The 14,084-nt window shown below is 37.6% G+C and overlaps 1 protein-coding gene across 1 annotated transcript in view; it reads right to left on the bottom strand.

The window, feature by feature from the left end:
- Positions 1-605: 605 nt before the first annotated feature.
- The window catches only part of RNF180 (ring finger protein 180), a 71,144-nt gene continuing 57,665 nt past the window's right edge, over positions 606-14,084 (bottom strand). Inside the window, 1 exon segment of the mRNA XM_032095227.1 lies at positions 606-1,025. Within this exon segment, the coding sequence (XP_031951118.1) occupies positions 823-1,025 (203 nt within the window). The 3' untranslated portion in view covers positions 606-822.

Genomic DNA, 14,084 nt, shown 5'->3' on the forward strand with positions numbered 1-14,084 from the left:
CACAGCCAGCAGGCCTACTGCTTGCCCTCCATTAGCTGTCTTGCTGAATCCAAACACACTCACCTGGATGGGTAAAAAAGGCACAGTGCTACACTGGAAATCTGCACAAAAATGGTCCTCTTATTGTGCAGAACTTATGGCTGTTAGTTGATTCCTTTTGATGGCTATTTGCTGAAAAGATGAACTGGCAGCACACTGCGGTATAATTTTTCTTTTTGGTTAATAGGTTCAAAATGTCCACAGTGGAATGCTGACAGGTCTATCAGTTGTCAAAATTTTTCAGGATTTGGATCAAGCCACTGAAATAGCTCTGATGAATGTCTATATAATGCATGGTGCAGCACTGCTCCTGCTCCCAAAAGATCTGAGTAAAAATGGGAAGCATCTTTATTGCTTTTATGTGTGATGAATTGAAGCACCAGTGAGTGAGCAAAGTGTGTCAACAGGAGTCAAACCCCAAAATGATTCTATGGATGACATTCTGTTGTGGTACACAGACCTCCCCTAAAAACTGAGAGTACTTCTACAGAGTAATCACTTTATAAATTAGAGGTAAATTATTTTCCCATCAAAATCTCCCAAAGGCAAAACTCCACTGAATGAAGTATGATACAGATTTCACAGTATATTTGTAACCAAACTCAAGTACTTTGTCACATATAGCAGAAGAATCAAATAGCTTCACAGCATGCTTGATGCAGTCTATTACAATTCTGAATGATAAAAATGCAGTGTCAAACATTTTACCTTTTTAAATATTTTTCTATTCACATTTCTGTGGTTCACATGGCTGTCATTTTCCTTAACTGTTATTTCTACAGCCTAAAGAGGGAAAAAGAAATAACAAAGAAAACAGAAAACAATAAATCCTATAATCCAGTTGACTGAATAAATGTAGATTATCACCATGTCCATATCAAACCACCATCCACAGCTATCATCCTCGAAGTCCATATAGTCCATCCTGTGAGCAGCATGTGGGAAATGCCTCCTTGTTACAGTATTTGAGTGCCTTTGAAAACCTGCTGAAAAACAGACTAGGAGATAAAAATCTTTTTAAAAGAAACCAGATTGACTAGCAAAAAAAAGTTAACACTCCTTCCCCCAGTTATCAAAAAGACAAATAGAAGCAGAAAATCTCACACCTCACAGCTAAGTTTCATCACTTTGTCGGACAAGAAGCTATCTGTGGAATTGATTTTGTAAGACTTAAAAAGTAACTCTGTGTTCCATGTCTAGAAAATAATATGTTTGTTTGTTTGTATTTGGAATTCTCTACTATAGTTAAGTAATGCTATCTGCTTATTTTATCGAGATCTATGAACACCTCTCTTTTGGTGCCTTCTTTCACTGACTTTGACTCAGTGATCTAGAAGTGAAAGGCTCCATACACTGTAATCAATCTCTTCAGTAGTTAATTAATCTGGATTCCCTAAGTCTACTGATCTGAATTCTTCAGTAATCAAAACATATCCAGATTTGTATATACATAGTTCAGTGGCTGAAACACATTTGAATTCCTATTTCTAGAGTCTGAGATTCTTTTTCAAAACAGTCTTCAAAATAAATTCTGCTTGCTTTAATATTATGTGCATTATGTTTAATATAAAGCGTACCAGGTTAAAATTCAATTTTTAAATCACTGTTTGTATGCTGATAACACCTTAAAAATATATAGGCAGATGCAAACAAGTCAAGTGGAAGTAAAAATCCTGTGACTACAAGATGGCCTGAATGTGGGGTCCTGTCCTCTTCATTGTTCCCCAGACTTCTCCATGTAGCAAGAGAGGTACTGTGGAAGCATAGATCTTCCCTATGTCAAGACATGAGGTTAGAGAAGAGTCTGTGCAACTGTGTCAGACAGTAGGTTGTGGTACAAAAAAAGCCTGGGAGCTGTGGTGTAAAGGCAGAAAATCTGTCCCATTCTGACAAAGGACAGTTGTACTCTGGATTTTCATCTGTTTTCATGTAATGTGCAATTTTTATGAATCATTCTGTGATTCTTTAATAAATTCTGATAAGAAAAATACCTTCAGATGTCTGTATCTCCAGCCAGAGTGGAAATAAGCCATGTCTCTTAGCCATCTGCAGATAAAAACTGAGAGCTGTAGAGCTCCTCAAAAACTAAACAGCAACAGGGAGTAGGGGTTTGAATTATGAAACAGAAGACCTGAGGGAGCATCAAACCCCTTCTAATGTATTTTCTCCTTCTTAAAAAATAAATCTTATCATACAGGATTTCAGTCCCCAAATAATTTATGCATGGGCATGTATTTGTGAGAATGTGTTATTTAACTTCCTTGCACATGCCTGTGTTGCTATACTCTGAACAAGAACTTCTACTCAAATCACATGAATATGCATGCACAGTGCCGGCAGAGTCTGGCAGACTACTAGTGGGAACCTGTTACTAGATAACAAAAACAATGTTGTGTGCAAATCACACTTTTATATGCACCAAAGTGTGCAAACCAAAAACGATTGTCACTACAGCATCAGCAGGCACATCTGTTGTGTTTTGCAACCTTCTGCTGAAGTACTAGCAAAACACAAAATAAAACTACAAAAAAACTAAAATAGTCTCCCAATTTTATAAATTGACCTACTTTTTAAAAACTTGAGAATAGAAGGTATCAGATAGAAAATTTTACTCTAAAAATGTCCCCAAATGAATAATAATGCAAGCTACAATAACCATTTCCATTATAAGTGCTCATGTAAAATTAAATTATGTACGAACAAGTATTCTGAGGTAATCAGATATACCAAAGTACATAACTTTGGCACAGTCTCTTCTTTCTGCAGAAGATAAGATAGATCTATTGAAAGATTGTGAGAAAAAATGCATGTACAGACGGAGACCTTCCCATATGTGCCCTTGCAGCAACTGGCAGCTTAGTGTGCTAGATCTTTGGAAGCTGTTTTCAGAACAATGTGTTAAAACAGCATTACATGTGTCTCTGCATGCTTTTGAACCAGATCTCACACTGACTCCATTTACGGCACTTTATGTCCCTTGGTGCAAGAGTTTTGGAGCAAAGAAATTGTTTTCCTTTCAGGTAAAACTAGAGACAGAAGATGAGCTCTAAGAGCTCAGAAGTGTTCCAGTAATATGCTTTAACCACTAATGGGCATTTAGCCCTTGGGATTGCAAGTAAGTTGCCTCACATGCAAATGTGGACATCTGACCCCACAGCACCAATTTTTGTGCTCTATTATGGCTCATATAATTGCTAATGCAAGAATGCCTCTGAGAGACCATGAATAATCTTTCCTAAAACATCTTTATGCCATTCATAATTTTACAGACCTCTTGTATCTGTCTTCTCTAATATGCTTTCCAAACAAAAGAACTTTTAAATTTCCTTTGTATGGAAAAGCTTCAATACTTCAAATTATCCTTTCCACAATATGCTTCACCCTGCTTTATCTTTCTCTGAGATGATGTAATCTAAAATTATATGCAAAACTTGAGATGTGGGATCACCGCAAATCTAGACAACGACATAATATTTTCCATTTTGGTATGATTTTAATAATTCCTGCTTACCTTTTGACTGTGCCTATGCATGAAATGTTTTCAGAAAATTAATCCCAGTATTATCCAAATGTCTTTTTTTAAATGGCAATAGCTAATTTACAGCTCATCACAGTGCATATTATGCATTATGGAGATGGATAGCCTTTGTGGCCATGTGCTCCACCATCTGACTGTCCTCACAGTGGAAGTGTTTTCCTTACTTGCAAATCTGAACTTTTCATATCTCCTAATGCTCATCCTCTTGCCATGCATCACTGTGAACAGCTGGTCTTTCCTCTTGGTGGTCTCCTTATTGATAAGGATGATAAGGTTGACTAGAGATCCTCCCCAAAGCCTACCCTTCCTCAGATTGAAGAAGCCAGTTCTCTCAGCCTCTGCTTTCTCGTCAGGTTCTCCAGGCCTCTGAGCGCTCTAGTCTACTGCCATCTTCCCCATACAGGGGAGGAAGACAAAACGGCAGGATTTTAGATGTGGTGTGCTGAGTAGTAGGGGATAAAAGCTCCATGTACAGGTTTTCATACATCATACTCCTGGTCACAAAGCCCAGGCTGCTGTTGGCCATCTTCACTGCCAGGGCACACTTCCAGCTCACACTTGCTCTCCATCAGGATGCCCAGGCTCTTTACAGAGATCTGTCCCCAGGCTGTAAGTGCCCAACCTGTCTCATTGCCAGGGGCTCTTGCTTCCCAGATGCAGGTCTCAGCATTTGTCCTTGTTGAATTTCACGAAGTCCTTCCAGCACAGTTCTGCAACTTGTCTAGGTATCTCTGAATGGCAGCCCTGTGCTAAGTCTATCAATCTGTCCTTGACTTTGCTTTTCCCTGCAGACCAGAAGAAAATGTATCCTTGCTTCCTCAAGGTCACTGATCAAGACAACTGTTAGCTGTCAAGTTCATATTTACTATCATCAGTGAAGTGAGTAATTTAATATCACTGTAAATTTTATCAGCTATATATGTATCACTTTCCCAAATCACATACGAATGTTCTGAACTACAAAGACCGCTGTGGCATTCCAACAAGGACTCAACTTGGCTTGCTACGTGCTCTTCTACACTGTATTTTCCATCTTCTACTTGGGTCTGTTTTTCTTTTTAGGTCCCTGGCAAAAGGGTCTTTGTCTGCTGAACACCTGCATTTCTCCAACTTGTTGTTCTCTCTGAATAGCAGCCCCATTGAGTCTACCAATTTGTTGGCACCTGCAGACTTGATGACAGCATGGAGGAAAAAACCAAAATTTCCAAGTATTCTATAATTTTTCAAGTATAAAGGTGTTTTTATGTTCTTTTCACGAATAAGGTATCATCCCAAACTTCTTGCATAAATGCCCGCCTTCTCCCATACACACATCAAGAGGCATTATGATTCCGGTTATGCTAACATAATAGCTAAATTGCAAGATTTGCTAGTTAAGATGAGCTGTGAGATTTGTATTTCCAAGAAATAAAAATCATATATTGCCAGAGAGGTTTATGAGAGAATAGCACTTATCCTGTGTGAATGACTGCAGGCATGTCCCATTGACTCTGCATCTTGTGCCCCAAGCCTCTAACTCAGTCTCAAGTCTCCACTGAAACTCAAGTTCCCAAAGTATCCAGTTCCTTCCCCAAATCAAGGCCACAATGCAACCACCATCCTTCTCAGATCCAGACATCATTCCTTCTGCATGAAAAGCTTGAACCTCCCCACCCTCTTGCCTCAGTATTTCAGCTCCACACACCCACTGTCTCAGAAGTCTTTTTTTCTTAGAGAGAGACATACCAAATTCCAAACCCTTCTTGCTCCAGGATGCACACCAGGACCTTCAGCTTTCCTATCTTAAAACTTCTTCTATCACCTTTCAAGGCCTTTTCCACAGCAAAATCATCTTTGCAAATCTTCCTTATTATCCTGCTCTTACCTTCCTCTCACTTTCTCTCTCTTCTCTTTGCATATTTCTCTTCTCTTGCCCATCTGATTTCACCCATGGGCTCTCACTGGCTGCTAACACTTTATATCCATGTGTGACTAAACTTGCATGATAGGCTAAACATCTCTCCCCTTTTCTTTTCCATCCCCAAAATCCAAGACCTGCTTTCTGATAGTAGCTGGGCTTCAGAAAAACTGGATGTAAAATGGACATAATTCTTATCTGAAACCATTTTTACACTCACTATGTTGTCTGTCTTACCAGTTATAGGACTTTTGCTGGGCTTTTTGTTTAAATGTTGAATTCTATGACAGTCTCAGAGAGGTAAATCATGTTGAAGCAGTAATCTGTGCATGCATGTCATTTATTGAACTCACTGTGCATATGATACAGGTACTTTCTGCACATGAACAAATCAGCTGCATGCGGGCAATTTAGTGAGGAACACACAGTAACTGCTTTTAAAGGTGTCAAAGAGTGCTGTCTGTTTTATTAAAAGAGTCTAGGTAAGCAACTGGTTACTGTGAAAATCTGTAAAAGCCATGTCCTGAAGCCTTTCATATGGGACACAAGACTTGATTCCATAAGGGATACTCCTTTCTATAAGCCAAAGTGGCTGGGAACCACTGTTACAGCTAGATGTCTGTTTTGTGACTTCCATAAAGCATTTAACATGAAAAGAAGAACATGCTACAGACAATACTATGCAGAAATGCCAAAATGTGGAAGTGTCACTACTGACATACATTTCATTTGTCAAAACAAAAAGCTTGTAAAAACTTCAGTCCTACAGAATCAAGCACCAGGCAAACAATGCTTCTTGCTGTCTGGTATCAGCAAAACTATTGGCATTTATATCTAAGAATAGTCTCCCCTCTCTTAAAACTTTATAAATCCTACATGGATCTGGGAAGAGAATATACCAAAATGAACCAAAAATATACAAAATGGAAAGAATGAAAAATCCCAACCAAAACAATTCATAGAAGTTCCTGTAACAATGACAGTTCTTAAAAATATTTATTTCATACTGCTCTAACTTCTCATATTATTTTCAAGACTATAAGTACTATTTTTTTTGGATAGCTAATCTCAGTGTTTTTCTACAGAGATATGTAAACAAAATAAGCCCAGAATGTAAGGTTGTTAACTACACATCAATACATAAAAGCCACTTGAATTTAGCATTTCTTTGGGTCATTTATGGTCAGTCCCTGAAATTAACATCTCTCAGGCCTTTAGAACAGAGTGGAGGCAACTTGTCATTTGAAGTTTTTCCTCTGTGAAATACTGTAAATTGCATTCCATCACAATTACAATTATTTTCACTTGACAAAGAGATTTGACAGTCTTACTCTGGATAGGAAATAAATATAAGATCTTTTTCCATTCAAATACAGCTTGTCAGATTTCAGTGAAAATTTGTAAGTGAAGTTTTTGCACATTCCTACTATTAGTCTGAATTCTAAGAAAAAAAATAGTACCTCTCCAACAGTTAACAATTATGTTCAGAATACTAAGCAAATAAATAAAAAATCTGAAGACAGTTACTTCTTGCTATTTTATAGCTGAATAATTCAGCTTTTACCAGTTAAAATACAACCCATGAAGTTAGCTTGTATATATAGACAAATAAGCAGATTGTTAGAGAAGAAAACGAGGAAATTTAAAAATTAATAACAAAACCAATAAAGCCACATTAAATGCATGCATACACATTTTACATTGGATATTCTGCATAACTAGAATTTTCACTCATTTATTAAGTAAGAAGTGTATTTACCAATTTTATGAGTATTATTCAATGACTACTATGTCCAGACCCTCTCAAAATTCACAGAAAAAGTAGAACTCCTAATTTCTGTCTTGGGATGCTTATTTTCCTGAAAATAAAGGAATCAAGAAACAAGAGGACTGTGGGAGGGCATAATGAGCTTAGAAAGCAAGCTTAGTCTGTGATTATTATCACAGAAAACATAATCATCTGTGATTATGCTATAATTATCAATACTCACAAATAGAAGCCACTTGGCTAGCTTAACTGCTAGGATATATACTAAAATGGGAGTAATTAATCCACGTCACAGTGTAAAAATCACTTGACTTTGGAAGACTTGAAGGAATTTTGGAAGCTAGTCAGCAAGCAGATCTTTTTTTTAAGTAACTAGGTGAATTACCTGTTTGCTTTTTCTTTCTTCCCCTAAACACACAAAGTACCAGTCAGGATATTATGTAACAGCTGAGGACTGATATCAAGGAATGAAGCTGCATGGTCCCATCCATGTCACAGAGATCTAAATGCATAGGTTGCATACATTCTAGACCATAAAATGTCTTCCTTTGATTTTAAAGGTAAGTTTTGTACATGTATATTGATGACATAAAAATGACAGTTATGGTAATTTTTATGTATTTGCCTTTAAGACGGGGAGTAGTAATCACTTTTGTTCGCATTTCTTTGTAGATAAATTGTATCTTAACAGTGAACTTAATTTGTGGACAACTTCTCTCTTTCCCATGACAGTGCAGACAGTGAAAACCAAGGAATCTCAAACAGCATCAATAATCTATATGAAAGTATAGATTAGTGTAGTATGTGCATCAATAATCTATATGAAAAAATAATTTTGAAAAGTATTCAGAATATTGTAAATCAGTGAATTTTTGTCTTATTTTTAATCTATTTTCTATTTCTTTTATCATCATTCATCTCTCTCTGCTGTTCCTACATTTTACCACTGAACATTTCTATGTCACGTTCTCAGATAACCAAATACTGTATTTCAGCTGATAGCAACTCTTGCTAAGTTATCATCACAAAAGCCTTTACCCATTTGTCTCATACAGCTGTAATGGCATCACCTCCCTCTAGTTTCATTCTTCCCTACAGCTCCTCCCTCCCTAACTACTTACAGCCTTGGGCTCTGTACAGACTGCTACCTCACAATATGTAGAGGGGCAAAACTATTGATATTTACAGGCAGACAATATAATAAGAGATGACTGAATAAGTATAAAATAGCATTAAAAATACGTCATATCCCTTCTTGTCTTTACTGTGAACGCTACTTGGCATGCTGCTTAATTCCCTCTAGATTCTTATTTTGTGACCTGCATGATTGCTGTCTTTTGTCAAAAAATAATATTAACTCAATACTAATGATGATTTAACAAAAACTTCACAGAGTTTTGTTATAAACTGCTGTTACAACCCTTTTAGTGCTTAAGGCTTTAACGTTTGAAGCCAATTTTAGTGAAATATCATAAGATAACAGTAATGCAAATAATTTCTTAAAAATAAATTCATGCATTGGCCCAACTTCTCTTAAGACAGGGACTGTGTGACAGCAGAGGTCAGAGGGAATACACATAATAGGCATGCCTCACCACACCCCTCCGTAAGACAAGGCTCTGAGTATTTACACAAAACATTTAGTTTATATGCAAATCTGACAACATACATCCCTTAATTTCTCCAGAGAAACTGGTGAATGGCCTACCTTGGAGCCATGCCATTGTCTTTAAACAAAGCCATGTTCAGCTTTAGCTAATGTCAATGGACAAAATTCCTATTTCTCATCTGAGCAAACAAAAGAAATATTCCTCCAGAGAATGAAAAATCCAAAGTACAAGACTGTATCTTCAGAAAGCTGGCACAGTTTTTCTGAACTGAAAGTTTTCTGATGCTGACAGTAGTCAACCAATTTTTAGGAAGTTAGCCAAGGTTTCACAGAAAGAGCTGTCTAAAAAGCCTTCATAGATGCTCAACAGAAAATCGAAAATAAATTTTCATAAAGCAGGGTTATTTAAAAAGTTAATAGGAAAGAAGCTGTTTGAAATAAAAAGAAAATGCTTATGAACTGTTAAAAATTCCTTCCTTTAATCCTTGATTAGATGTGTAATAGCTGTTATCTCTGATTTTTTTCTGATGCCATTTCAAACATTCAACTTTATCTACTTGGCAAGGATATTCACCAAAGCTCCTGAATTTATTCTGCTGTTTGCTCATCTCTGGCTTCTTTGAAAAGGCATGCTTAGGCTGGCACTGGACTAATTAAAATATGATCACCTTTTCTTGCTTATTGTTCTCACACATCACCTTGAGCGCTTCCATGGCTCCTCTTTTGTCCTTCATCAAATTAAAATGTCAGCTTTCGTTTTCACTTTAAAGAGTCTCCACAATTCCGTATTGCCTAGAAAATGTTGCCTAACTTTTTACAATTATGCTGTGCAAGCACCATATTCTTCCAAAAATCTTGTCAGGTTTCTGCCCAATAAATGCTCCAGGATCAAAATGAACTTGTGTTTATGTCCAAATTTGGAATGGGCACAGACCTATCTGTCACTGGTACAGGTGTATGAAGTAGTAATCACAGGCATGCTAGGTAGGAAAAACACTGTACATGGCTGTCCTGCTTTCTTCTCTGTCAACTCATTGACAGCAATGAAGCCAACCATCTACCATCTGTGGAAGGTATCTTTTCAGCTTTTTACCGGCTAGCGCTTGTAGTTCAATGCCTTAGAAAGCCTCGAGCAGCCTTGAGAGGTAGCACGGGCAATCTGGCACTTTAGTAGCTCTAAAATCGGTACCTGTATCAGCTGCAGAGCAAATACCATCAGCAGAAGCAAAGAGGGAGAAATACAGCTCCCTGCTCGCTCAATTTCCTCCAGTTAGAAGCTTTCAAAACAAACAGACGACAAGATGCTCACAGGAAGGATAGCAGAGCCAAGAGAGGCCGGGGCCTCCCTCGATCGTCTCTTGTATCGGGGGAAGGGGAAAGGCGAGGACTGGGGGCGGACCCGGGGTGACCGGACAGTGAGACACTGCTGAAGAGTCTGAGTTACATTTGGTTTTGCCCACGCTTAGAACAAAGGAGCTCCGAGCACATGGGCAAGAGCAGGTGTCTTTGGGAGGGGGAGGGGAAGCTCAGAGCAGGCAGCAACAACCATCTAGATGGTAGATGGTAAAAATATAAAATTGTTACTTTTATAGCAAACAAAGTTTCTCTGAGGTATCAAATCAAAGGACTGAAAACCAAGAAAACTTAACTTTCAAGATAAGATATTTACACCAGCAGCGTTGAGACCCTTTAGGGGCTACATGAGTGCAAACTGCTCTCCTAGGCAGTGCATTTCAGTGCTGGGGAAGAACGTATGACATAAACTTTACTAACCATAATAGTTAACAGCTAATTAAGAATATAACCATTTTTTCCTATTCTACTTGGCACAGCTGGCAAGGATTATTCCCCATTTCCACTAAAACACATAAAAACCACTTGCTAATTCCTATGAAGAAAGAAGGCATCTTTTCTTCCACTTGTTCACAGAGACCAATCCTAACCTGATCTAATCAAAGCAGAATTTTGCACAAAACATAAATACTAAAACCAAGAGGTATTTTATGCTCTGAACAAATTCTGTGATGAAAGACTACCACTTCAAAAAACTAGTAATTCAAAGTTTACCTAGGGTGGTTAAACTAAGATTATGTATTGTTTACAATTGTCTCTAGAGAGCAAATAGTAAATATTTATGTGATCTTATTTAATTAAAAAAAAAATTCTTTCATGATGGCTTAAATAAAATTGTAATGGAAGACACTATTGTCATAAAACTGTAGAACATCTCATAAAACAGGCATACTCAGTAGTCTAAAAGTCTTCCTACCCTATCATTCTTTCTCTCACAAGTCAAACTATGAGGAATTGGTTGGCATTGAAAAAAACTAAGAACAGGGCAAGCATATTGCAATACTTTTCCCTCTCAGTCCCAGGGACTTGCAGTTCCAGGATCTCTGTAGACAAATGTGGTATCTTTGAGTTTAACAGGAACAAGAATCTGTCATTATTTAAACCCATGCTTTGGCATAATGATAATTTTATTTAATGTCTTTTAGTTCTTTTGCAGAGTTCTAGATCTTTTATTATGAGACCAGGAACAACAGCAGCCCATACACTTCTGTCCCGATTTTTGTGATCTTAATTACCACAATCATCCTCCCTCTTTTAGTAATCTCTTTCTTTGTGTGAAGCATTCTAGTCTATTTACATATTCCTCATCAGGAAACAATTGAAACCTGACTTTCTCTTTTATCTTGTCTGTACCCTTCCCGTTAACTACCTTGTTTTGCGATGAAAGGAAAACAATGTAAACATTGCTGAAGAACACTAGGTACCAAGACAGTCTCCTGCCACTCCTTGCACATCATGTTAGTTTTTATTATCCCAAATATTTCAGTACTGTAAACAAATGTTACATCTTCATATCTTGTAAACAAATATGCTGGATGCTAGAAGCTGTAATATAGACCCACACAGGACCCATATAATATCCCTTCAGTGAGAAAAGTTAATCATTAATTTATATTCCTTGTTTGGTATCTTTTAACTGGCTATTAATGCTTCAAAGAACTTTCCCTCTTACCCTGAACACAGCTATATTTTATCAAGCATCTTTAGAAAAGGACCTTTTTAAAGATTTTAGGAATTGTAGGCTGCAGAGTCAAAACCACAATACCTCCAACTCCCCTACAAGTTCATTTGGGTCTCTCTGTGGGACCATGGCTTTGTAAGAGGTCCCAAGATGTTCTTAGTTTGTCTCACTGACCAGTATGAACACTTGGTCACCTAAGCAGAACTAAAGATGCCAATCTAACATCCAGTCAGGTCCATGTCAAACAGGGAAAGGCTATAGTATGCTTTTTTTGCCATGGCCATTCTATTCAATCCTTGGCATTGCGTAATTACAGCTATCAATATTCCTGGTACACCAGTCTTACAACATCATGGTTAAATGGAAACAAGCAATCCTGATGACACATACAAATTAGCTAGAATTTGATTCCCTTCAGTGCATTGATGAACCAATAGAGACAAATCAGCAACCATAATTTTTGAGCAGTAAATTACTCTCCTACACAGGCTAGTGCTGGAGGCAATCTTTAGGAATGGAAAAAGGTTACAGAACATTCTTTTCAATCAGAGTGTGGCTCTGAAGGAGTCCCTAAAGAACAGCCACTGCAAAAAAGCTTAAAAGATAAACAAGGCTATTGATACTTGCACAATGTTTTGTACCAACACTGTTGGCAAAATAACAGGGACAAGTGGCAGCTCTGAAGCTGAAGCTTAAGATATCTCTGTGGCAATGACTTTTTTATTTTAGTTTCCCGTCCATTTTATTTTCCTTCCAGATTGACTTCTACTTGGTGAGGTGCAGAAGGAGAGGCATAAAGGCTAGCTAGAGCACAGCTAGGAGGAGGCACCAGCTGGAACTGAAAGAACTTGTGGGCAAGAAAAATGGGTGCAAGAGTTAGGTCCAAGTGCTGAAAAATCAGCAAAATAACAAAGTTGCCATCAGTGGAGCTGACCAAAGACACTCAACCAGCAGGGCTTGGATTCTGTCTTTCTGTATTAGTGTACTATAAGCCTAACAGACGTTCTGAGACAACACTTTCCAGTAAAGTCTCTTTTTTTGGCAGAAAATTCACTTTCTGTGAAGACTGTAGATTGCAAATGCATTTGTGAGAAATAGACGTGTGCAAATTAACTTTTTGTGATTTCACAAGCTCTACTGAAGAATCTTATGAGGAGACACCTGAGAGAGCTGGGCCTGTGGAGTCTAGACAAAAGAAGACAGAGAGAAAAGCTCAATAACACATAAATATCTCGAAGGCAGCTGCCAAGAGGATGGTGCCAGACTCTGTTCAGTGGTGTTCAGAGAACGGGAAAGGGGCAATGGCCATAAACTAAAACACAAAAGTTCCGCCTCAACACGAGGAAGAATTTCTTTACATTGAGGGCTGCAGAGCTGCCCAGGGAGGTTGTGGAGTCTCCCTCTCCAGAGACATTAAAAACCCACCTGGATGAGTTCCTGTCTCACCTGCTCTGGGTGACCCTGATGGGACGGAATAGTAGAATTTGGGAAAAATAGCCCAAAATAAGGATTATTCTGGGATCCTTCTTATATGCCAGCACTACTCTTTATAGCTAAAATTAAATGCTGCACCTTCTATTTTCAGTAACACCTGTCTTGTTTTCTTCTCAGTAGATCACAGTATCTGAACTTGAAAACTAGTATTACTTTTTTTGGTTATTTTTAAAAAAAGGAAATATGAACTTAAAACCTGTAAATTTTCTCAGTTTTTAACATCCTGCTTTTGTTGCCTATCAAACTGAAATAACGATAACAAGGATCTTGAATCAAGAAAGTAAATTTTAGTGTTGTACCCCTATTTTAAAGACAGATATTTAAAAATGTACCAACAGGTATTATCAAAAGCTTTCTCTAAAGGAAATTGTTCACCATTTTCTCTAGAGAATGATTACACAAAAGGACATGGCAGATGTAACCTACTGAGATGGTGGTAATTTCCACTGGTATTAGTAGCCTTGGAAAACACTCTATTGTGTAGTCCTTGACTGATGTAGAAGTCAATCTTTTTATTAAGTACCTAAACAGATGAGTTCAGGAAAAAATCTGCACAGATTTCATGGTATGCAACACTGGAGGAATGTTTTCTAGAGTAAACATTTGAAAAGATAGAAATAAATATTCTATTTTTAACTAGACTTTCAATTTAACTGCCGTATTTTAAATAAAAACGTTAGCAAAAGTAACACTTGGAGGGAATTT

This window comes from Corvus moneduloides, chromosome Z, assembly GCF_009650955.1.
Source record: "Corvus moneduloides isolate bCorMon1 chromosome Z, bCorMon1.pri, whole genome shotgun sequence".
NCBI lineage: Eukaryota > Metazoa > Chordata > Aves > Passeriformes > Corvidae > Corvus > Corvus moneduloides.